Here is a 22,688-nt window from a genome sequence, read left to right as displayed (position 1 = left end):
CAAAACGCTTCTAAACTTGACGGACGACTTCCCGCCCCTGATCAGCTTAGCCCCGCCCCCAAACCAATTGGATCGGGAAAGGGGGGCGGATGCACCCAATCAGCACCGCACGGACTTCTTGATTGACGTTCGAGGCCTCGCGCTGGCGTGTTGTGCCCTGAGGCGGGAGGAGGAGGCGGGGCGGAGGAGAAACCCGGAGCCAATCCATGCAGCTTGCGCGGGAGGCCAATCGAACGCCGCGCCCTGGGGACGATTGCCCAATTGCTGAGAGGGGGCCGGCCGTATCCCCGCCAAGAACCAATAGAGAGCCTCACAAGGGCCAGAGCGACGTACAGCGGGATCAATGATAGGCCTATATTGGGAGCTCGGGGGCGGGTCGGCGCCAGAGACGAGAAGAGAGGAGGGGAGGCCTCCTCCGCCGCCGCCATCTTGAACCGGGCCCGGTCAGCTTCCGCGGAGCCATCGGCAGACGCCGCGGCCTCCCTTGAGTCCCGACCCCGTCGTCAGACAACCCCGGGCCCACTCCCCCCATCCCACTTCCGCTTCGCGCCGCTATCGCGTTAGCGCCCGGGTCCGGGGCGCGAGAAAAAGGCGGCGGGCGCTCGCCTCCCCCGCCTGTCGCGATACGCTCCTCAGCGGCGGCGCCAGTTCCTGTGGTGAGAGCGTCGGGCTCGACTGGGCCGGACCCCTTCTTCCCCTCCTCTCCCCCGCCGCCATCGCCCGCCGTCCCCGCGCCTTCCCGCCCTGCCGGCCGAGAGCGCCGCCTGTCGCGACATGGCTCCCCGCCCCCTCAGGAGGCGTCGGCGGCCCCTCGGGGTGCGGAGCCCCGGACCCCTAACCTTGCCGTTCCCTGTGGCGGGGGACTGGGGAGGGAGCGCCCCCTCCTCGCCAGCCCCGGCTGCTTGTGGAGGGAAGGCAGTGCCGGCCCCTCGGCCTCGGAGCCTCCTCGGGGGTCGCCGACGGGACGAGTCCTCTACGTGGGGCCCCCTCCCTCCCGCGGCCCTCCCACTTGGAATATAAGCCACCTCCCTGGACGAAGTGGGGGGCCTCCTCCGTCTCAGGCAGGGGTCCTCGTTGGCAATTGGAGCAGTCATCTCCCACCCCACCTCCCGGACTTCCCTCTTGCCCACCAAGTGCCCAGCGCGTGCGCGGCCCGTCCTGAGCAAGCCCCCGAAGAACTGGGGGTACGCGTCCCTGAGCGACTTCTGGAGACTCAAGGTGTCTCACTGATGGTTCAGAGTCTGCTCCCTCAGTGCCGTCTGGGGATGGTCACCTCCAATCCAGAGGGTCTGCCTGCTTCTGCCCCCACCCCCACCCCGAATGCAGACCCCTCTGTTGGGAGGGGGGGCTCCGTTGTCTGTCTTCAGTGTCCCCCTTAGCAATGGTGCAGTCTCTTGTGGTCACTTCCCGCCCATCCCACTGGAGTTGGTCCAGGTTTGGGGCGATGGTTTTTGGTAAAAGTTAGGGAGGAGGGGTCTATCCCCCACCCCCAGGTGGAGGAGCTGGGGAGTCAGGCCTGTCTTCTGCACACTGGGATCACTGGGCTCCCCGTTTGGGTTTTGGACCCCCAGCGGCCTGCCTCAATGTGAACAGGCTCTCTGAGGATGCTGCCTACACCTCCGTATTGCGGTTGGGGGACTCCTTAAACACCCCTCTGCCCCTTCTGGCTCAGACACCTGGGCCTGTCTGGGTACAACCTCCCACTATTCCAATTTGTTGGGGTGGTAGGGCAGGTGTCCTGACTGCCAAGTTCAGGGGCCTCACCTCTCCCCTTGTGGTACTGGGCTTATGATGCTGCCTCCCCTTACAGGCTCTACACCCCCTGGGTCACGGGGTTTGCCCTCCACTCCCATAGCAGCCCCTTTGGGATGTGACTTCTCAGGCAGGATGAGCAGTCACTCCCTCCCTGTGGATCTGTGGGACACCCAGCTGCCAGAGAGGGGCCCAGGGCTCCTCAGATCTGGGGTATCAATGTCAGGGTGCAGGCTTCCTTACTGTTTGACCTGCTGCTTTTTCTTCCAAGCAAGAAACCCACTTTTGCATTGCTCTCTGTGTGGGTGAGGGTCCTGCCAGACCCTGCTCTAGCCCACTCCTGGATGCTAGTGTCCCCACCTTTGTGTGAGGGCTCCTCCACCCCCTGCCCCAGGCTGATGCTCCTGATACCTGCTGTGGTTGCCCTGTGGGCCAAGGTGGGTAGGCCATGGCACGGGGACAGAACCCACTGTCCTTTCCTTCTCTGGGATCAGGGAGATGCTGGTGAAGCTAGTCCTCAGCCTCAGGAAGGGTCCTCCCAGTCCTGCCTGGGAAGAGCTGCTCCCCTCTGCTCAGGCACCCCACTGTGTGGGCAATGACCACTCCCCAACCACCTGGGTTCCTCTCAGGATTAAGCCTTTTACTGCCCTGGACTACATGTCATCTCCTTGGGATGGTATTTTAAAGGTCTGTCTGCCTTGATTTAAGGAGCCCTGGTGGTGCCTTAGGTTAAGTAGGCAGGCTGCCAACTGACAGGTTGGTGGTTTGAGCCTGCTGTTTGAAGATAGGGGCTCCCTGTGGGGCCATTCTGCCCTTGTCCTGTGGGGTCCCTAGCAGAGGGCTGGGTGTTTTTCTGATCTGGTTTTGGCCCCTCATCACCCCCTGACCCCCTCTTGGTGAAATCGCCTCCTGGCTGAGGGTCTGTGTGTGCAGCCTTCACTGGAAGCGAGCTAGCTCCGGCCCACGCCTCAGAAAGGCTCCCGCCTCAGTGAGCTGCTGGAGGATGGAGGCCAGGGTTCTCCTTCCACCTGGTTCTGTGCTGTGTGTGGAGGGCCCTGTCCAAGGGACAGGCACCCGCTCACTTTGGGGGTGCTGCCGCCACACTCTGAGGAGGTGACACCCTGCCCTCAGAGGGGGCCACCATGTCCCACGTCAGTGACCCTGGAGAGCTTGCTATCCAAGCCCAAGCTGCTGCCCTCACTGATGATGTTGGACTTTTCTCTCCGCCTTGGACCCCTCTGTGGGAGAGGACTCACCCCTCCCCTGAATGACCGGTGGTTCAGGAACCACTAGTCGCTCACTCCTCAGGAGAAAGACGGGGGCAGCTCTACCCTGCCCTGTAAGGTCAGAACTGACTGGCCAACAAGCGTTTGATTTAGGGGTTCTTGACTGTAGGGACTGGGGTGTGAAGGCTTTGCCTGGCGGCTGTAAACTCGCCAGGCAGATTCTCCTGCAGCCCCAGCCCGGCCTCCACTCTGGGCTCCTGTGGGCGCCCCCACAGCCATACACAGGATGAGGCCTTTCTGTACACGGGAGCTAGATTCACTTTGGGGTCCGATTCTTGAGCACTTGGGGTCTGATTCTGAGTGGGCACCACCTCTGGAGCGCCCTGCCCCGGGGCTCCCCTATGTGCCCCCCTGGTGTGAGTGTCAGGGCTGCAGTGTGGCCTGGCCTGGGCTTCAGTCATCAGTCTCCTCCTAGGAGTGGGCCTCAGGGCTGAGTCCTGCTCTGGTGCAGGCTGCGTGGCACTCCGAGGCCCTGCCTGTCTGTCAGGTGGTTGTGGCTAGACAGCTGCAGGGCCTTGGACCCTGCTGTCCCCCTTCCTGGAGCAGGTGTTTTCCTTGTCAGGCTGGGATGGGGCCCCACCGGGGGGTCATGGAGGCACTTTTCTGAGGCAGTATAAGCTCCGGAACCTAATGTAAGGGGCCCTGGTGGCACCTTGACTAAACAAAAGGCTGCTGACCGAATGGTTGATGGTTCGAGCCCACCAGCCACTTTGTGGGAAAAAGACGAGGCTGTCTGCTTCTGGAAGGCTGACAGCCTGGCAACCCAGAGGCTCACTTGGTCCTGTGGGTCTGAACCCACAACAGTGTGTTTGCTTTTCACTAGGGGAACGTTTCAGGTGCCAGCACCACCCAGTGGCACCTGCCTCCTTTTCCACCCTGGGCTCAGTGACTTGAAATCAAAGCTCAGCCCTGTGGGTATGCTGACCACATTGGTAGCCCTGAGCAGCCACAAGTGGGTGGGGCACCATTGTCATCAGGGAGAGCTCTGTTGGGGCTGGCCGGGATGGGCCTCCCCAGGGAACCCCACCTGATCTGTGGTGGGAACCTGGTGGGATGACTCGCTGTGCCAGGGTTCCCTGTGTCACTGGGCTCCTCAGCCGTCAGTCTCCTCCTGGGGGTCGGCCTCGGGGCTGAGGGGTCCCGCTCGGGTGCAGGCTGTGAGGCACTCCGAGGCCCTGCCTGTCTAGGTGGCCTTGGCTCCTCAGCCGCAGGCGCCTTCCCTCTGCATGCACACTGGCTCCTGCTCGTCTCAGGACTGGTCTTCAGTCACCTCTCCCAGAGCCCAATTCTGAGCTCCGTCCCCTGTGCACCATCAACTGTGTACATCGGGACGGTCTCCTGCCCTGCACTAACCTTGTGAGTTAGTGTCACCTCTGGGGAAGGAGACCCCCTTCTGGGCCAGAGGGCTGTGGCTGCTATCATTTGTTCAGGGTCACCCGTGCCTGGACACAGAAGTGCCCACCCCCCACCCCACAGGTTCAGGTCAAGGCAGGTCGGCATGGGCCTGGTCTTGGCATGCTCCTGTTCCCAACCCCCTCCCTCGTCCATGTTTCCTGGGTTGGCCTGGCCAGGAGTGACTGTGTGTCTGTCCCCTGTCTCCCCAGCAGCGTCCGTCCCCAAGAGAGTATGAAGAGAGTGCGTCTGTAGGGCAGGGAAGATGGCGGACAAGCGCAAACTCCAAGGTACTGGGCGGCGCGCTGCCTGCGGACCCCCGTGCACCCACTGGCCTGGCTGACAGAGCTCTCAACGGCCTTTCCCTCCTCTGACCAGGTGAGATTGATCGCTGCCTCAAGAAGGTGTCCGAGGGCGTGGAGCAGTTTGAGGATATTTGGCAGAAGGTACAGAGGCCGGGTCTCCAGGGAGGAGTGTGTGGAGGGGCAGAGGGGCAGGGCCTCTGGGTGTTGGCCAGGGGCAGAGGCTGCCTGTCCAGGCACCCGAGGGGTCCCGCGGAGGAGGGTGGTGGGCACCAGGATGGCCATCACCATGCTGATGCCTGTGTTCTTTGCTCCCTCAGCTCCACAATGCGGCCAACGCGAACCAGAAAGAAAAGTATGAGGCTGACCTAAAGAAGGAGATTAAGAAGCTACAAGTGAGGAGGGTCTGGGTGGGCCAGAAGTCTGTCTCGAGGGCGGAGGGGACCGTGGGAGCCAGCGACGGTGTCTCCAGAGAGACAAGCTGGTCCCGGGCACCTGACGCTCCCTCTGCTCCCCTCCGCAGCGGCTGAGGGACCAGATCAAGACCTGGGTAGCGTCCAACGAGATCAAGGACAAGAGGCAGCTCATAGACAACCGCAAGCTCATTGAAACGGTGGGTGCCTGGGGCACCCAGGAAGGTCCCCACCGCCCACCCTGTCAGCACCTCTCTCACCCCTGCCTTCCCACAGCAAATGGAACGGTTCAAAGTGGTGGAGCGAGAGACCAAAACCAAAGCCTACAGCAAGGAGGGCCTGGGCCTGGCGCAGAAGGTGGACCCAGCGCAGAAGGAGAAGGAGGAGGTTGGCCAGTGGCTCACGGTGAGGGGCTGGGCTGGGGGGTGGGAGGGGAAGGGAACCTTCCTCCCTGCCCCAGGATCTCTGGGTGCTGCTGCTGCCCCCTTACTCTGTGTGTGTGTGTGTGTGTGTGTGTGTGTGTTTCCCCACAGAACACCATCGACACCCTGAACATGCAGGTGGACCAGTTTGAGAGTGAGGTGGAGTCACTGTCGGTGCAGACGCGCAAGAAGAAGGGGGACAAGGATGTGAGTGGGGGGAGCCCAGCACCCGGTGGACCAAAAGGGATGGGCTAGTGGACCTCAGGTGCAGCCTGGGCACCTGTGTGGGCAGCGGGGCTTTCAAGAAGGAGCAGTGGGAGAGGTGCCAGGTGAGGAAATGCGTGGCCTGAGGCTGTGGCCGCAAGACCTGAAGGAGGGGGGGAGGGCAGCGACTTCAGACAAGGCGGCCACCAGAGCTCCGGTGTGGCCCGAGGAAAGGAGGCTGGGCCTGGATTCCAGCAATCAGGCTAGGCCCTATGTTGTCCAAGAAATGGGTGGGTGGGGGGGTGCCTTGGGAATGCTGTTGAGCCACTAGTTAGGGCTCTGTTCGTGGCTCTGATTCCGTGAAGACAAGCCAGCAGCTCCTCTGCTGGGTCCCTTCTGACTAATGGCCACAGCACATAGGGTCTGCAGCAGGGACTCCATAGACCTTCCTGTTAACTGCCTGCTGCTTTAGCCACTGCACCACCAGGCCCCTGGGCAGAGGGTTTGGGATTGGTGGACTCACCCATCCCAGTCCCAAGGCACCTGTGATGGCGCTTTGCATAGGGCAGGGGCGGGTGTAGCTGGAGAAGGGATGAGGCAGCCAGCTGGGGACGCAGAGGGCTGTGTGGGGGCTGGCACCTGGATCTCAGGGCCTGCAGAGGGGCTGGGGACTGAGGACAGGTTCTGTGGGGCAGTGGCGGGCTGCCCCTGAGCCTGGCCCTGGGCTCGCCAGCAGAAGCAGGACCGGATCGAGGGCCTGAAGCGGCACATCGAGAAGCACCGCTACCACGTGCGCATGCTGGAGACAATCCTGCGCATGCTGGACAACGACTCCATCCTGGTGGACGCCATCCGCAAGATCAAGGACGACGTGGAGTACTACGTGGACTCCTCCCAGTACCCTGACTTCGAGGAGAATGAGTTCCTTTATGACGACCTGGACCTCGAGGACATTCGTGAGGCCAAGGGGTGCCCAGACTGGGGGCACGGGGTCAGGGTGGGGGCTCAGGACACCGGAGCCCACTGAGCCCGCCCTCCCCCCACTGCCCCACAGCGCAGGCGCTGGTCGCCACCTCCCCCCCCAGCCACAGCCACATGGAGGACGAGGTCTTCAACCAGTCCAGCAGCACACCCACGTCCACCACCTCCAGCTCACCCATCCCACCCAGCCCCGCCAACTGCACCACGGTGAGGGCGCAGAGCAGGACCCGACCCGGGGGCTCTCTGCAGAGGGCCAGCCAGTGGGCCTGAGCTCAGCCAGCGCCTGACTCTGCCTCCCTCCCAGGAGAACTCCGAGGACGACAAGAAGAGGGGCCGATCGACGGACAGCGAGGTCAGCCAGGTGGGTGGGAGCCTGGCCTGGGAGCAGGCCAGGCAGCACGGTCAGGTGGACAGCAGTGTGAGGCTGGCACTCTGGGCGGGCTGGGGGTGTGGGTGGGAACTTGAGTCATCAGGCCAAGGATCGGGGCTCTGTGGATGACGTCGGGCAAGGCTGCGGGCGGTGGTTGGGGACACCGGGTGGCTTTTTCCCAAGAGTTTCTTGGGAACTTCTCTGGGCCTGTGCTAGGCTAGTGAGGGGCAGGCCGTGGGCAGCAGTGGCCGTGCACAGCAGCTCAGCCGACACCTGGCCCAGCATGGCTCTGCATTGACCCAGCCCAGGGTGTCTGGGGAGGGGTGAAGGGGTGGCAGAGCGTCTGTGTCCCTAGCTTAGCATGTGTGCCGCTTAGAGTCCGGACGATGGACCGTTGCAGGGCCTTCGTCGCCACTCTATCCTCGGCTGTTCCCTGAGGACAGACGGATCTGGGAGTGGATAGGAGCAGGCTTGGGGGGCAGGTGTGTGGGAGACCTTCCCTGTGCCCCTGACCCTGTCCTCCTGACCCTCTCCTCTCTCCCACCCGCAGTCTCCCGCCAAAAACGGCTCCAAGCCCGCCCACGGCAACCAGCATGCTCAGTCCGCGGCTGTGCCGCCCAGCTACCCCTCAGGCCCTGCACCAGCCACCTCTGCCCTGAGTGCCACCCCCGGCAACAACGGGGCGCCCACCCCAGCAGCACCCCCGAGTGCCCTGGGCCCCAAGGCCAGCCCGGCCCCCAGCCACAACTCAGGCACCCCCGCCCCCTATGCTCAGGCCGTGGCCCCACCAGCTCCCAGTGGGCCCACCTCAGCCCAGCCCCGGCCCCCCAGCGCCCAGGCTGGCGGCGGGGGCGGCAGCAGCAACAACAGCGGGGGCAACACCGGCAAGCAGAATGGGGCGTCCAGTTACAGCTCTGTGGTGGCCGACAGCCCAGCAGAGGCTGCCCTGAGCAGTGGCGGGAGCAGCAACACCAGCAGCCAGGCTCTGGGCCCGCCAGCCGGCCCCCACAATCAACCTCCCGGCACATCGTGAGTGGTTCCTCCTACCCCCACCCATGCCTGCTGCCCACCCCAGCTCTGCCTTCCACAGAGAGGTTGTCCCCAAGGTCCCCACACACACATACTGGTCTCCAACGTGTTCTAGGGGGTCTTCAGCAGGGCTTCCCAAGGCTGGCCTGATTTCCCCCCAGTCCCTCCTCTGAGCACAAACACACACACTCCTACCTCTGCCTTCTCTTCAGGAAGGAACCCAGCTCGGCAGCTCCAGCCGGGGCTGGAGGCGTGGCCCCCGGCTCAGCGAGCACCACCGGGGGACCCAGCCTCCTGGTGCCATTGCCTGTGAACCCCCCCAGCTCCCCAACACCCAGCTTCAGCGAGGCCAAGGCCACAGGGACCTTGCTCAACGGGCCCCCGCAGTTCAGCAGTGCCCCAGAGATCAAGGTGAGCTGGCTGCTCTGGCCCCAGGCCCCTGCAGTTCTCTCCTCCAAATCCATCTGTCTCTCCTGAGACCCCAGACCACCCATTCACCATGCTGCCTCAGCTGGGGCTTGTGGTAGGTCCCTCTGGGCCAGGGTAGCAGCTTCCAGGGTGTGGGGTAGGGGGCGGGTCAAGGAGGACGGATGGCACCCAGGACTAAGTGGCCAGGAGCTGGGCTGGTGCTCGGCTCAGCAAAGGGAGGGGAAGTGGGGATGGGCATTGGGTCTTCCTACGGCCAGTGCTCTCTGGACACCGTGTGTACCGGCTCTGCTGGCAACGTGGGTCACTAGTGCTTGGCTGCTTGGGTGAGAGGGTCACTTGCCCCGTAGCTGTGAGGACAGTGGAGGCGGCTGTGCTTTGGAGGGGAGAGAAGGGACTGGGGCCCCAGCAAGGAAGGGCTGCTCACAGAGGGATTGGCAGATGGCCGCCTTGACTCAGGGCTGGGTGGTCTGGCTTGACTCCTGGCAGGGGTCTGGTTGGACTGGCAGCTGTTGTCTGAGCCACAAGGCAGAGCATTGGAGCTGTTCAGGGGCTTGGGGTATGCTGGCTGGGTGTGATCCTCTTCTGCCTCCACTCCTGCTCCCGGACTTGCCTCCGGGTCTGTGGTCCTACACCAGAAGGGAAGCCTGGGTGGTGCCTCAGTCTCGCCCCTTGCCCCACAGGCCCCCGAGCCTCTGAGCTCCCTCAAGTCCATGGCAGAGCGGGCGGCCATCAGCTCCGGCATCGGGGACCCTGTGCCAACGCTGCACCTGACAGAGAGAGGTGAGGCTGTAGCAGGTGAGGGGCAGGCAGCGGGAAGCAGGACATCGGGGCCCAAGGCCTGACTGCACCCTTCTCCGCAGACATCATCCTGAGCAGCACGTCCGCCCCGCCTGTCTCGGCGGTGCCGCCCCTGCAGCTGTCAGAGGTGAACATCCCGCTGTCGCTGGGTGTGTGTCCCCTGGGGCCTGTGCCCCTCACCAAGGAGCAGCTCTACCAGCAGGCCATGGAGGAGGCCGCCTGGCACCACATGCCCCACCCATCCGACTCCGAGCGGATCCGGTGAGGGCCCGGCCTCCCCCAAGCCACCCTTGACCTGGGAGGTGGAGCTGGGGCCCTGGGGTGCGGTGGACCTTGACACACACACCCCTGTGGCCCTGCAGGCAGTACCTCCCCCGGAACCCCTGCCCGACGCCCCCCTACCACCACCAGATGCCCCCGCCGCACTCTGACACGGTGGAGTTCTACCAGCGCCTGTCCACAGAAACGCTCTTCTTCATCTTCTACTATTTGGAAGTACGGCCTTTCCCCTCCTCCCCCCTGCTGCACCATGTGCACCCTGTCCCCATGGCCAGCCAGGCCGAGCTCTAAGGGTCAGGGTCAGAGAGCCAGCCACACCTCCGTGGCCAAGGACTCCCTTAGCTCCCTTAGGGGACCCACTCGAGCCAGCGAGTGGCAGTTGTCACCCCACCATCACGTAGATGACCTGAGCTCAGCTCCCGCTATTTGCTGCCCATCTGAACACAGTTCCATCCTGGGCAATGGGGGCTCTGTGCCCCAGCACCCCGCGGACGGCCCATCTTCCCCCTCCCCCCAGGGCACGAAGGCGCAGTACTTGGCCGCCAAGGCCCTGAAGAAGCAGTCGTGGCGGTTCCACACCAAGTACATGATGTGGTTCCAGCGGCACGAGGAGCCCAAGACTATTACGGACGAGTTCGAGCAGGTGGGAGGCCCCGGTGTAACGCCCCCAATGCCCCCACACAGTGGAGCGTGCTCTCATGCTGTGAACTGTGAACACGGGTTGGCACCTCATTTCCACCTGTGTCTCTGGTGCCCACTCCCGCTCCCCACTAGTTCCTTCCCAAACCGGCTCACCACTGGGGGAAGGGGCTAATCCATGTGGAGGAGCCCACCCTTCCTGGGGTGGCCCCATGGTCACTGAGAGCAGCCCCGGCCCTGGCCTGCAGGATTCCAAGGTCGCCTGAACCTCCAGCTTTCCTTCTCACCAGTGAGGGGGCCACACTGAGCGCCGCCTCCTCCCCTCCCCCGCAGGGCACCTATATCTATTTCGACTACGAAAAGTGGGGCCAGCGTAAGAAGGAGGGCTTCACCTTCGAGTACCGCTACCTGGAGGACCGGGACCTCCAGTGACACCGGCCGGCCCCTGCCCGCCCCTCCCCGCATGCTGACCCCTGCCCTGGAAGACTGGGGGTGCCCTCTCCCACGGGGCAGCCCCTTCCCCCAGGAAGCAGGGAGGGGCCAGGTGGTCTTCTCATCCCCCTCAGCCCCGCCCTGGTGCCCGGGGGCGGGGCTGCCCCTTCTCCCCTCCCCAGTGAGGGACATTTTTTGGTAAACCTATTTTCATTTTGGAAAATATTTATGAATAAATAGTTTTATATGATGCTGGCAGCAGCGGCCTCTCCTGTTCCCCTTGGGAGTCTCAGATGGCTGGGGGGGTGGGCTGTGACCCAGGGTGGGGCTGTGTGCCCCTGGGTCCTTTATGCAGTAGAACCTCCTGTCGGTGGAGGAGAGGTGGGAGGTGGCCTGGCCAAGGGCTTCATCCTGAGTCGGGAGCCTCCACCGGGGTCAGCGGGGAGGTTGGGAGTCCTGGTGGCGGGGGCGCCGGGCCAGCTGCGGGTTGAACTGGGAGTTGTAGCCCCGTCGTCGCTCGTCCATCTCCTCTGTGTCCTCCGGGGGCTGTCCGCCCCGGACCCGGGCCAGCAAGACCTCCGCCCGGGCCCTTTCAACTGCTTCCCGCTTGAGGCGTTCTGCTCGCAGCTGCTCCAGGGTCGGGGACCTGCGGGGAAACATCGTCAGGCCAGAGATCTTCTCAGGGGACTCCTTGCCAGCTACTGCCCGCTGGGAGGAGCCTGGCGATCTAGTTGGGGCCAGGTCTGGGCCCCCTCCCCCTAAGAAGAGGCCTTTGTTTCTTGCTCACCCACTGGGCCGCAGCTTCTCTGCCGGCACCTCCCTCCTGCTGGGGTCGCTGTGCTTCCGCTTCTTCCCCAAGTGCCTCTGCATCTCCTGCAGGGGGTCCAGGCGGCCCTTGACCTTCTCGTCAGGGCCGGGCCCCGCTGGGGGTGCCCCTCGGCTGGGGGGCAGCTGGTACCACGGGGGCTGTGTCTGTGCCTCAGCTGCACTCTGGCCCAGGTAGGTCAAGATGCCCAGCGCCTTCTCTTGCCTCTCCTGGGGGACCAGACACGAGTGTGGGCGCTCAAGGGTCAAGGCTCGGCCTCCGCCCGTTCCCACCCTGTGGCCCCTGCTTCACTGATGGGAAGGAGGGAACCCCCAAAGCAAGGGGTGCATGGGTTTCCTCGTGCTTGCTCTCATCTGCCCTTGACACCACCCGAGTGAACAAGTGCCCGCGCCTTACCCTGCTTCCTGGGCGCACAGCCCCTGGTGAGGGGCCCTTTGGGGCTGGAGGCAGAGCAGTAGCAAAGGCAGGTGCCAGGTGGGCCGGGACCCCCGAGCGGGTTTACATGTTAATAAGATCTCAACCAGGGTGGGGGCGTGGGGTGCAGGCTGAGACACTGGGAGCGATGGCTTCCCAGCAGGGTCTTGGAAGCTGGAGCACTGGGACGAGGGAGGCACCCTTAGGGTGGGGACCCTGGTCCGGTGTGCTGCCATTGGGTCCCCAACCCAAGAGCCAACCCAGGCTGTCTGTGACCAGGAGGGGCAGGGCAGATGGACGGGAGCCCCACGTCCCTGGGCAGCAGTAACAAATATACCGCACCCCTCCCTCAACGGGGCAGCCGTGTGCTCACAGCGAGCGCATGTAGGTGCAGGGCCGAACTGCCCCAAGGGCTCTCCATGGCCAGCAGGCCGCCAGGCCTTTCTAGCGGTGTCTCTGGGTGGGCGGGGCCAACGACTAACCTGCTCAGAGCGGAGCACATGGACCGTGGGGGCGGGGCCTCTCCCCACGAAGCCAGCCTGGAAGTCCTCGTCCTCCGCACTTCCTACACAAGTCCCAGTGCCCCTGTCCACCCCCCACGTCTGTGCAGCCAAGAGATGCTCCCTGGGGCAGGCAGGCGGCCACGCCCATCTCAGCTGCACGTGGTTTGGCAGGGTTCAAATGCCCACCCTTCAGTGAGGGCCGGGCCCGAGGGTCCTGGGGCCCCACTCGGAAGCCTCTGGCAGCGAGCTGCACTGGAGACAGTACACCCTGGAGGGTTTTCAAGCCTGTAGTCTCGGGAAGTGGGCCTCTCCCCAGGAGCCTCTGGGTGGGCTGCAGCTGTTGAGCTCTTGCCTGGTGGTGGAGCGCCTGGACGGCAGGGGCCCACACACTCCTGTCCAGTAGCCCTGCCCAGCCCTCCCCTAGCCCCTGTTCACCTTCTCCTGTCGCTTTTCCTCCTCGTACTCTTTGTTGCCTTGGCTAGCCCCCTTCCCTTCCTCCAGCAGCTCGCGAAACAGGTCCACGGGGCCAGCTCGCGGCTCCCCGGCTTCCAGCGCTGGCGGAGCGTCCTGGTGCCCACGTGCTTTCTTTCGCAGGAACTCAGTGCGGGCCTGGAGGGGGATGGCACAGGTGGTGCAGGCAGAACCTCCAGGGATCCAAGGCTGGACTTTGCAGCCCTGGGAGCTCCCAGTGACCCCACCTAGCCTGGTCATTGAGGTTGACTGGGAGGGGTCCCTGGCCTACACCAGCGGGTGCCTGTGATCAAGGGGGTAAAAAATTACAGCAATGCAGGTGCCCGTTGGAGATCTCTAGTTCAGCTTCATAACCACCCCTATTCAAACCTGGGATCACAGACCGATGGGGCTGAGGGAAGACATCCACTCTGAACTGAAGGCAGGAGCCAGAAACAAGGCTTCATGTTCTGGCTGACGGAATACAGGTTGAGATGTTTCAACACGTGGGCGCAGCTTTGGAAGATAGCTACTTGGCCAATCAATGGGAAGAAAGCCATATTTGTACCTACTTCAAACAGAATGCTGGAAAGTATCGAACTAGAGCATTAATGTTGGGCCCACAAAGAGTTTTGCTGACAAGAACTTAAAAACTCGGGGGTACATGTACAAGGGACTGACTGCCAGGAATTCAAGCCGAATTCAAAAGAGAAAGCAGAATGAGGGATATCACTGCTGCCAACGTCAGAAGGATCTTGGCTAAGAGCAGAGAAGGCCAGAAAGATGTTTGCTTGGGTTTTATTGACTTTGCAAAGGCATGGGACCGTGTGGATTATAACAAACTACGGATAAGCTTGAGAAGAAGAATGAGAATTCCAAAACACTTCATTGTGCTCATGTGGAACCAAGAGGCAGACCTTTAGATAGAACAAGAAGAAGCTGTGTGATTTGGAACAAGGAAAGTTGTCTGGCATGGCTGTATCCTTTTACCACACTTAATTCACTCTATCGGAGAAAGAGGAGGATGCTTTCTCCTCCTGTAAAGACTTGCAGTCTTGAGAACCCACAGGGGCAGTTCTGTCCTATATGGTGGCTCAGAGTTGGCACATCTACTCTATGGCAGTGAGTGTGACTGGTTTATACAAATACGCTGGGCAGACATCCCATAAAAAGACCAATGCATCATTGTGTGCTCACCTCCATGATAGATCGCTGAAGACAAATGGGTGCATAAGCAAATGTGGAGAAGAAAGCTGATGGTGCCCGGCTATCAAAAGGTATAGCGTCTGGGGTCTTAAAGGCTTGAAGGTAAACAAGCAGCCATCTAGCTCAGAAGCAACAAAGCCCACATGGAAGAAGCACACCAGCCTGTGCGATCACAAGGTGTCGAAGGGATCAGGTATAAGGCATCATCAGAACAAAAAATCTTACCACAATGAAGGATGGGAGGAGTGTGGAGTGGAGACCCAAAGCCCATTTGTAGGCCACTGGAGATCCCCCTGCAGAGGGGTCTCGGGGAGGAGACAAGCCAGTCAGGGTGTGATGTAGCAACGATGAAAAATACAACTTTCCTCTAGTTCCTAAATGCTTCCTCTCCCCACCCCCACCCCCCCACTATCATGATCCCAATTCTACCTTGCAAGTCTGGCTAGACCAGAGGTTGTACACTGGTACAGATAGGAACTGGAAACACAGGGAATCCAGGGCGGGTGATCCCTTCAGGACCAGTGGTGTGAGCAGTGATTCTGGGAAGGTAGAGGGTAAGTGGGTTGGAAAGAGGGAACCGATTACAAGGATCTATATGTGACCTCCTCCCTGGGGGACAGACAACAGAAAAGTGGGTGAAGGGAGCCGTCGGACAGAGCAAGATATGACAAATTAATAATTTATAAATTATCAAGGGCTCATGAGGGAGGGAGGGGAAAAATGAGGACCTGATGCCGGGGGCTTAAGTGGAGAGCAAATGTTTTGAGAATGATGAGGGCAATGAATGTACAAATGTGCTTTACACAATTGATGTATGTATGGATTGTGATAAGAGTTCTATGAGCCCTTAATAAAACGATTAAAAAAAAACACCAATGCTGCACTAGGACTGAAGGAAGGCTCACTATATGCAAATGACACAACCTTGCTTGCTGAAATCTAAGACTTGGAAGCACTTGACGAAAATCAGGGATGACAGCCTCTCGTAGGGGCAGTAACCTCAAGGGAGTGAAAACACAACCCCTCACACTGGACCGATGAACACCGTGATGAAGAGAGGGAATTCTGAAGTGGTCAGGGGGGTTCACTTTACTTGGATCCACAATCAACGCCCACCGAAACGGCCTGCAAGAGACCAAATTCATCCGATTTGCACTGGGCAAATCATGCGGCAAAAGACCTCTTTAAAATGTTCAAAAACCAACCATGGCCCTCCCCGTGAAGGCTAAGAAGGATGCACCCCGCTCAAACGTTGGGGTTTTCAATCACCTCACAGGCACTGGACAACTGGGCAATAAACAAGGGCGGCCGAAGAAGAAATGATGCCTGTACCTCCTGGGGATGGCAAGTGGTAAGGGAATGTCCTGGGGCCTGGCAGGAGCAAGTCTGTCTTGGAAAAAGCGCGGCTGAAATGCTCCTCAGAAAGGAGCATGGCAGAACTGCGTCTCACGTCCCTTGGACATGTCAGGAGAGACCAGTCCCTGGAGAAGGACCGCATGCGTGGTGGAGAATCAGTCCGTGACCCTGAATGAAGTGGACTGACAGTGGCTGCCACAGGGGGTTCAAGGGCAGCGGCAATTGTGAGGCTGGGGCAAGACAGTGGTGGGCAGGGGTTTGTGTGTTTCGTGTCCAGAGTGCCACTCGGAGTCAGAGCCAACGCCAGGGCACCTAACAACCATCTTTAAGGAAGCAGGCTGCCAAGTCCTTCCTTCTACATCGCAGTCAAAGGTGGAACCAACTTAGCGGCTAGCAGCCGAGTGCAGACTTCCCAGCTAGGGACGGACCTCACTAGAGAGCGCTGTTGCAATGAGTCTGGCTGACAATGGCTGTGTGAAGGGGTAGAACTGCCTCCTGGGGTGTTCTAAGCTGCAATTCTCTACGGAAACGTCCCTAAGTCCCCAGATCGGCCAGGAGTCCTTATCCAAACCCAACCCACTTCCATGGATCCAGTTCACACCCACAGCGATCCTCGTAAGACAGAAGAGGGCTGCCCCGAGTCTGTACAGTTTTTAAAAGCGAACCCCTTCCCCTCGCGGACTGACTGGTGGGGTTGAATCGCCAACCTGCAGGGTGAGCGCCCATCGCTTCACCCGCGGCGCCACCAGGGCATTTATCGTGGAGGCTTGCGGGCGGGCGAAGGAAGAGGTGATGTTTCTCCGACCACGCAAGGGCTCACTGCATTCACTCAGTGCACGTTTATTAAGCTCCTCCCCTCCGCCCTGCCCTGGTGACTTGGAACACCCAGGGGGTCAGGAGAGGGTCGCAGGGGAAGCGTGCCGCTCTGCCGACACTGGTGGACCCGCACCGCGGCCTCACTGCGCCTGCGCGTCGCGCACGTCCAGGCTGGGCCCCGCGCACACGCGCACTTGGTCCCCGGAACTGCTCCCGCGCGGCCTGGCTCTTACCTCTTGCTGAGCGAGCAGCGCCCTCCGCTCCCGCTCCTTCTCCTCCTCCCGGGCCTGAGCCTCGTCGCGCCGCACGCGGGCCACATTGTCCTTGTTCCGGACGTGCCAGCTCTTCTTGGGCAAGATATTCATGGCTCCGTCACCGTCGTCGGGCTGTCACACCCGTCAGCTACCACTTACGATTGGCGAGAGGATGCTCCCGCCCTGTTGCCCCCGCCTCGGCCGCGGATTAGTCCCCGGCCGATGGCACGCCCCTCGAGGCCGGTTGAGACGGGTGATTGGCTGAGCCGGTTTCCGTGAGACGATTTCGAATTCCTGACGCTAGGTGTCTGGTAGCGCCTAGCAACCGCCTTGGATCGGGCTTAAGAGTCAATCACAAGAGGTCCCGCCCTCAACACTGCCGAGACGGCCACCCATTGGCTACCACACTTGCCCAGTAATCCTGCGGAACTGTTCAGGATGTCACAAATTTGGGACAGTAGATGGTAGGATGAAGGATGAAGGCTTGCCCCCGGTTTCAGGGAACCCACTGTCACCCCTTAAATTCCGACTCATAGTGAACCTATAGAACAGTGTAGAATTGCCTCATGGGGTTTCCATGGCTTTTAATTTTTTCTAAACTTTTTATTGTGAACTATGGGAAAATTTTCAATTAATTCATACACATCCTGATTCAACTCATCCATTGCAGCCCCTCAATCCCACTTCCTCCCTGTGTCCCTGTTTCCACTCCTCCTCTTTTCCCAACCCTACGTTGTCCTTAGGTAAATGCTGCCTTTTGATAAAAAATAGTTGATTATGGAGTTCCACCAGTTTCTTTTATTTATTTATTTTTAGTTCTACCAGTTTTTACCAGCCCAGTAAGCCTGGTCTCTTACGATTTTGAGTTCCGTTCTACGTTTTCCTCCAATCTATTCTGTCAAGACTCGAAATCCTTACAGAAACGGACTGCCACCTCTCTCCTTCAGGGGAGTAGCCGGTGCTTTTGAATCGTCAGTCTCTCCATTAGCAAGCAGCTGAGCGCTTTTAACCACCGTGCCAGCAGCAGCCTCCGATCCAATGACATTTATTGATAAAAGGAAATCTTCACGTGAGAGTCAAGCTGGAAAGCTGCGAACCTCAGGATGGAAGCCCGGAGCGTCCTGGCCAAGACTCCCAATTTTATAGTTGGGAAGAATATCGAAGGCCTACAAAGGGCCTGGCCCCAAGCCTGGGACGGGGCTGGAAGGTGAGGGTGGTCTTTTCATGGTGAGCCCACACGGCAGGTCATAGGCCACCCGGGGCCGAACTCAGGGCCACAGCTCTCTGCGCCAGGAAGACTTTATTCCTAGACTCCTGGGGTGAAAAGAGGGGAGGAGGTGAGACAGCCTCCCGAGCCTTAGCCACGCCCTTCTCGTCAGCCACGCCCCCACCAGTTCTGGTGCCTCACCGTCTCCACCTGCTTCTGGAGTTCAGATATGAGGCGCCCATAGGAGTTGGCCAGGGCCACAGTATAGGCCATCAGGATGCTGCGGGGGAGGGAAGCAGAAATCGCACACCACAGTTTTAGAATGACTGCGCCCGCCATCTAGAGCTCTCGATGCCAAGAGCCCAGACCCCAAGGCCCCTCCTTGCTCAGACCCAGGAGTCCTCACCCCTGCCCCTACTCCCTGAGACCCAAGAGTTTTGACGCCCAGCTTCTCCTCCCTGAGAAAAGGAGTCTCCTAGGCCCCAGCCCCTCCTCCTTCAGACCCAGGACCTTAAGCTACCTCCACCACCACCCCGCCTCCCCCTGGGTCTAAGACAGGGATGACGCAGGCCCCGGCCCTCACCTGGAGAGGAGCAGAAGCGGCACGGCAAAAGCCTGTGAGCCCAGGAAGAAGAGGACGCTCTGAGCGGCCTGAGGGAGGCTGAGAATGGACTCAGGGATCCGGGACCAGATGGACGGCTCTTCCCGGAAGGGACCACACAACTTGGAAGGCGGGATCCTAAAGCCAGAGGCCAGTGGGCTCCAGTGGGGCCGGAAGCCAGGCGGGCTGACTGGGGCGGGTGGGAGCAGGGGGGGCGGCTCTCCCACTTACAGGAAGATGCTGTACAGGACCGGAATGGCGGAGATGGCCAGGCCCAGCAGGAGCACCAGGGGGAAAAAGAAATTCACCGTGGAGGCCCGGAAGGTGCGAGAGGCCGGGGAGCAGGTGGAGAAGAGGGTGAACTGGGGAGGCAAGGGGAGTAGGAGGTCTGAGACCCAGGACTTCTGCCCCTAGCCTCCTCCCTCACATCAGGAGTCCTGACCCCAGCTCTTCCAGGACCTAAGAGCAATGTCCCTCCTCCAAGCTCCCAACACCTCGCCCCGGCCACCTCATCTTTCCCAGGCTCACCTTTTTCAGGTAGAAGAGCAGCAGGAACTTGGCCGTGTTGAGCAGGGGCAGTATGGGGCTGAAAAAACTGCCCACCCAGACCACCGTCTGCGCGTAGATCAGCCCCAGCACCTCATCCGGCACCTGGAACTCCTGGGTCCCCAAGAAGCGCCCCAGCGCCCCCGGACAGTGACCACAGAGCAGCCTGAGAGGCGGAGCCCGGCCGATCAGGGGCGTGTCGGCCCAGGGTTTCCCCAACCTCCCATGACCCGCCCACCAATCGGAAGGGAGCATATACAAAAAGGGGCGGAGCTTTCAGTGTTGCAGGAGGGCTTGAAGGAGCATATAAGGGGCGGGGCCTGAGGCGAAGGCGGGCCTGCGTTAGGGGTGGAGTTAGTAGGAGGCGGGACCACCACGGAGCCATTGGGGGCGTGGCCAGTGAAAACAGCGGGGTCTATCGTTTGGGGGCAGGGCCTCCTCAAAAGCCAGGGCTCTCACTTTCGAGGAAACTGGATGAGCAGCATGACTGCCAAGCCGGTGAACAGATCGAAAATCAGGAGTTTGTACATCTCCTGTCCCAGCCGGGTCTCCCAGCACTGAACAGGGAGGACAGCGTCAGAAAGGCCTGAGGATCCAGGCATACACCCCCAAAGCCCAACCCCACCGCCATCGAGTCAATTCTCACACTCGACGACAGAGCAGACCGCCTCCTAGGGCTGCCTAGACTCAGTCTGTATGGAAGCTGACAGCCTCGTCTTTCTCTCCCGAGCCGCAGGTGGTTTGAACCGCCACCCTTGCGGATAACACCCACGCTCAGCCCAGAGCGTCACCAGGAAGGACCCAGGCATATGCATATCCAAATCAGAACATTTCTCTCCAGGTCTCACTCAGCGCTTCCTTCCTTCCTGCGGGGACCCAGGACTTCGAGTCCCAGGCTCCTTCTGCTTTTCTACCAGGACTCCCCCAGACCGGGAGTCACGCTCCAGCGGTTCTCAACCTGTCGGTCGCGACCCTTTTGGGGGTCGAACGACCCTTTCACAGCGGTCGCCCGGTTCATCACAGCAGCAAAATCACACTGATGAAGTAGCAACGAAAATAATTTTATGGTTGGGGGGGTCACCACAACAAGAGGAACTGTATTAAAGGGTCGCGGCATTAGGAAGGTCTACGCCCTCAAACCCCAGCCCCTCCTGACCTCTACCCCTCGCCCCCCAGACAGGGGGTCCTGACTCCAGCCCCTCATCCCTCAGATCAGGGGTCCTGACCCTCTCAACCTCTCTTCCCTCAGACCAGGAGTCTTGGCCCCAAGCCCCTGCCCAGGAATCCAAGTCCCCAGCCCCTCCTCCTCCGACCCTAGAATCCGGACCCCCACCACCCCAACCCCTCCTCTCGCTGACCCGGGAGTCCGGCAGGCCGCCCTCTCACCGGAAGTTCCTTGTAGTTGTAGCCACAGGCTTTGCAGTCGGGAGCCTCCGCGTTGCCCTCGCACGTGATCTGTTTCCAGAGCGAGAAGAGCAGCACCAGCAGCGAGGCGAGGCGCAGGAACACGGTCCTGCGGGGGGCGGGAGGGGGCACGGAGGCAGCGGATTGGGACGGACACAGGGCCGGCCTCGGGCCAGGACCCTCCCGCGGCGGGGGTCGGGGTGGCGGGGAGGCAGCAGATCCCGATCCCCGTCCCCTGAGCGAGAAGAAAGTGGGGCTCGATGACAGTCTCGCCGAGTCCAGCCCTCCCTGGACCCCAGGTTCCCACGGCTGCCTTCTCTCCGTCTCGGAACCCACCGCCCTCTGACCAGCGCCTCCCACCTGCCGGCCCCGCCCCCAGCCCCGGCCCGGGAGGCTGGCACCTGAGCAGGATGAAAATGACCTGTCGGCTCCGAGTGTAGCCCTCGAGCGGGGCCAGGAGCTTGAAGACGGGGGGCAGCACGAAGTTGACCCCGGAGATGAAGACGGACGGGAGGTAGTTCACGCCGAGTTTGAGGAGAGCCGTCTGCTGGACGAAGGGCTCCTCCTGCGAAGAAGTCGGAAGGCGCGGATCTGGGGTTCTGGAGAGACCCCGGTATGCTGCAAGCCCTCCTATCCCCGCGTTGGGCCCAGCCCTATCTGTGTCCCCCCACGTCTCCTGGACGCCGGCCCCCTCCTCACGTGGCCACCCAGGATGCAAGCCCTCCTATCCCCGCTTTGGGCCCAGCCCTATCTGTGTCCCCCCCACGTCTCCTGGACGCTGGCCCCCTCCTCACGTGGCCACCCAGGAACACGTCCCCGAAGGCCATTCGCACCTGCAGCTGCACGGACGTCTCCATAGCCCAGTAGACTCCGTAGAACGCCGCCCCCAGGAGCCCGATCACCAGCAAATTGAGGAGGCCTCGCACCAGCCACACCCTGGCCTCCTGACCGAGGGTCCGCCCCGTGGCCCGGCGCCGCACCGCGGCCTCCTCCAGCTCCACCTGAGGCCACAGGAGACTTCTTACCCTTCGTCGCCACTCCCTCAACCCCACCCCCAGCTTCCAGCCACACCTGGCACTTGGTTGGGCACGCCCCACCCACCGCCAGGCCACGCCCCTCCGTCCACCCTGCCGGGCCGACCCGCCTGGGCTTCAAATAGACGGCCGGCACAGTTCAAAACCGCCAGCCGCTCAGCGGGAGAAAGACCAGGCTTTCTACTCCTGTGAAGAGTTACAGTCTGGGAAACCCACAGGGGCGGTTCTACCCCGCCCCATAGGGTCTCCGAAGTGTGTAAATGTGTAGGGGAGCAGACAGCTTCATCTAAAATAAAGCGGCGGATGAGTGTGAACTGCTGGTTTGGGGATTAGCAGCCCAACTCAACCCACTGCGCCACCAGGGCTCCTTCCCGGAGTCCCAGTCCTGCATTATGTCCCTGGCCCCTGCTCAATGCTCTAGCCCCGCCCTATCAGCCCCGCCCTGCACTTCAAGCTGGGCTGGAGCTCCCAAATCAAAGCCCAAACTCGCTCTCCTCTGGTCCAGCCCGACTCCTAGTGACCATACACTACAGGGCCGGACGACCTCTGTGGGTTTCTGGGACTGTAACTCTTTAAAGGAGTAGGAAACCTCCGAGCAGCCGGTGGCTTCGAACTGCTGACCTTGTAGTTAACTGCTGGAGAGCTAGTCAATTTTATCAATTAGTTTTCCTAGCCCTGGGCACCACCAAACCACCCCTCGTAAAACCTTTTGTTTTCCTAGCCTTACCTGCCACACAAGCCTTGCCCCTTCTTCAAAGCCTGCCTAGAATTCCAAATCTACTGATCTCCTAGCTCCATCCACAAGCCGGGCCACACCTTCACCAGCCACATCCTGAAACTAGGCCACGCCCACAAAATGGCACGAGGCTCCTTTGGGCCCCACCCCTCTATTCCCTTTCCTGAGTCCCCTGCTCCTTCACGTGTCTGAGGTTTGGGATGAAAGTGTCCCCATCATCTCACTTGCAGCCCCGCCCATTTGCCTTGGTCTAGCCCCGCCCACCAGCCATAGACTCCGCCCCCAGGCGCACCTGCAGCTCGAAGAGGATGGTGCCCTGGCGCAGGCGCACGTGGACGTCCCCGCAGAGGCCGAAGTCCCAGGCAGAGAACACGCGGTGGCTGTAGCTGGTCAGAGTCCCGGATTCGGCCAACAGCGTCTGCTTCATCCCGGACACCGAACTGAGAGGAGGGGCGCCGGGAGGGGGAGAGGCAGAGTGTGGGAGAACAGTCACAGGCGCCCCCTCACGTGGAGCACCCTGGGAAAATGAGCCCTGCGCCCTGGTGGCGCAAGGGTTAAGCACCAGATGCTAACTCAAAGACAGGCATTTGGGGCCCGGCTCTACCGA

At 61.2% G+C, this 22,688-nt stretch overlaps 3 protein-coding genes across 9 annotated transcripts in view; 1 reads left to right on the top strand and 2 right to left on the bottom strand.

Annotated features, from left to right (window-relative positions):
• The first annotated feature begins 433 nt into the window (after window positions 1–433).
• On the top strand, window positions 434–10,978 carry CNOT3 (CCR4-NOT transcription complex subunit 3). Of its 7 annotated transcripts, none has more exons than XM_045292447.1 (17): window positions 434–656; window positions 4,646–4,720; window positions 4,809–4,876; window positions 5,053–5,127; window positions 5,256–5,345; window positions 5,422–5,550; window positions 5,679–5,774; window positions 6,505–6,727; window positions 6,826–6,959; window positions 7,057–7,113; window positions 7,673–8,151; window positions 8,364–8,562; window positions 9,261–9,360; window positions 9,441–9,639; window positions 9,741–9,873; window positions 10,175–10,300; window positions 10,630–10,978. In XM_045292447.1, the coding sequence occupies exons 2-17, from the start codon at window positions 4,696–4,698 to the stop codon at window positions 10,726–10,728; spliced, it is 2,232 nt and encodes a 743-aa protein (XP_045148382.1). In that variant the 5' UTR covers window positions 434–656; window positions 4,646–4,695; the 3' UTR covers window positions 10,729–10,978. The 7 variants fall into 7 exon arrangements, 5 of the variants coding, with proteins under 5 accessions (XP_045148382.1, XP_045148383.1, XP_045148384.1 ...); XM_045292448.1 differs by having other exon boundaries at window positions 4,643–4,720; window positions 6,508–6,727; XM_045292449.1 differs by having other exon boundaries at window positions 4,643–4,720; window positions 7,057–7,104.
• On the bottom strand, window positions 10,942–16,714 carry LENG1 (leukocyte receptor cluster member 1). The gene is made up of 4 exons (XM_004715681.2): window positions 16,533–16,714; window positions 12,907–13,080; window positions 11,516–11,763; window positions 10,942–11,374 (listed from the first exon to the last, which is right to left on the bottom strand). Exons 1-4 carry the CDS (start codon window positions 16,662–16,664, stop codon window positions 11,164–11,166), a joined length of 765 nt encoding a protein of 254 aa, XP_004715738.1. The 5' UTR covers window positions 16,665–16,714; the 3' UTR covers window positions 10,942–11,163.
• A 573-nt stretch (window positions 16,715–17,287) lies between these two features.
• The window catches only part of TMC4 (transmembrane channel like 4), a 12,753-nt gene continuing 7,352 nt past the window's right edge, over window positions 17,288–22,688 (bottom strand). The window contains exons 6-15 of the mRNA XM_004715682.2: window positions 22,374–22,521; window positions 21,145–21,312; window positions 20,713–20,876; window positions 20,294–20,420; window positions 19,367–19,464; window positions 18,890–19,073; window positions 18,593–18,723; window positions 18,344–18,499; window positions 17,962–18,040; window positions 17,288–17,867 (exon numbers count right to left, since the gene is read on the bottom strand). Coding sequence (XP_004715739.1) covers window positions 17,799–17,867; window positions 17,962–18,040; window positions 18,344–18,499; window positions 18,593–18,723; window positions 18,890–19,073; window positions 19,367–19,464; window positions 20,294–20,420; window positions 20,713–20,876; window positions 21,145–21,312; window positions 22,374–22,521 — 1,324 coding nt within the window. The 3' untranslated portion in view covers window positions 17,288–17,798. The remainder of the gene's footprint in view (window positions 17,868–17,961; window positions 18,041–18,343; window positions 18,500–18,592; window positions 18,724–18,889; window positions 19,074–19,366; window positions 19,465–20,293; window positions 20,421–20,712; window positions 20,877–21,144; window positions 21,313–22,373; window positions 22,522–22,688) is intronic.

The sequence above is a fragment of the Echinops telfairi genome, unplaced genomic scaffold, assembly GCF_000313985.2.
Source record: "Echinops telfairi isolate 266 unplaced genomic scaffold, ASM31398v2 ScPeMD7_655;HRSCAF=1070, whole genome shotgun sequence".
Lineage (NCBI taxonomy): Eukaryota > Metazoa > Chordata > Mammalia > Afrosoricida > Tenrecidae > Echinops > Echinops telfairi.
The sequence above is the reverse complement of the archived record's forward strand: the minus strand, read 5'-3'. Positions and strand labels throughout refer to the sequence as shown.

What these genes read in the sequence shown, in the direction of transcription:
- CNOT3 (XM_045292447.1), top strand. Translation starts at nt 4,696, where the DNA reads ATGGCGGACAAGCGCAAACTCCAAG. An exon ending in AGGAGATTAAGAAGCTACAA is followed by an intron (nt 5,128 to 5,255) that starts GTGAGGAGGGTC and finishes TCCCCTCCGCAG; the next exon opens with CGGCTGAGGGACCAGATCAA. An exon ending in TCCGACTCCGAGCGGATCCG is followed by an intron (nt 9,640 to 9,740) that starts GTGAGGGCCCGG and finishes GTGGCCCTGCAG; the next exon opens with GCAGTACCTCCCCCGGAACC.
- LENG1 (XM_004715681.2), bottom strand. Translation starts at nt 16,664, where the DNA reads ATGAATATCTTGCCCAAGAAGAGCTGGCACGTCCGGAACAAGGACAAT. An exon ending in AGGAAAAGCGACAGGAGAAG is followed by an intron (nt 11,764 to 12,906) that starts GTGAACAGGGGC and finishes CTGGTCCCCCAG; the next exon opens with GAGAGGCAAGAGAAGGCGCT. An exon ending in GAGAAGCTGCGGCCCAGTGG is followed by an intron (nt 11,375 to 11,515) that starts GTGAGCAAGAAA and finishes GTTTCCCCGCAG; the next exon opens with GTCCCCGACCCTGGAGCAGC.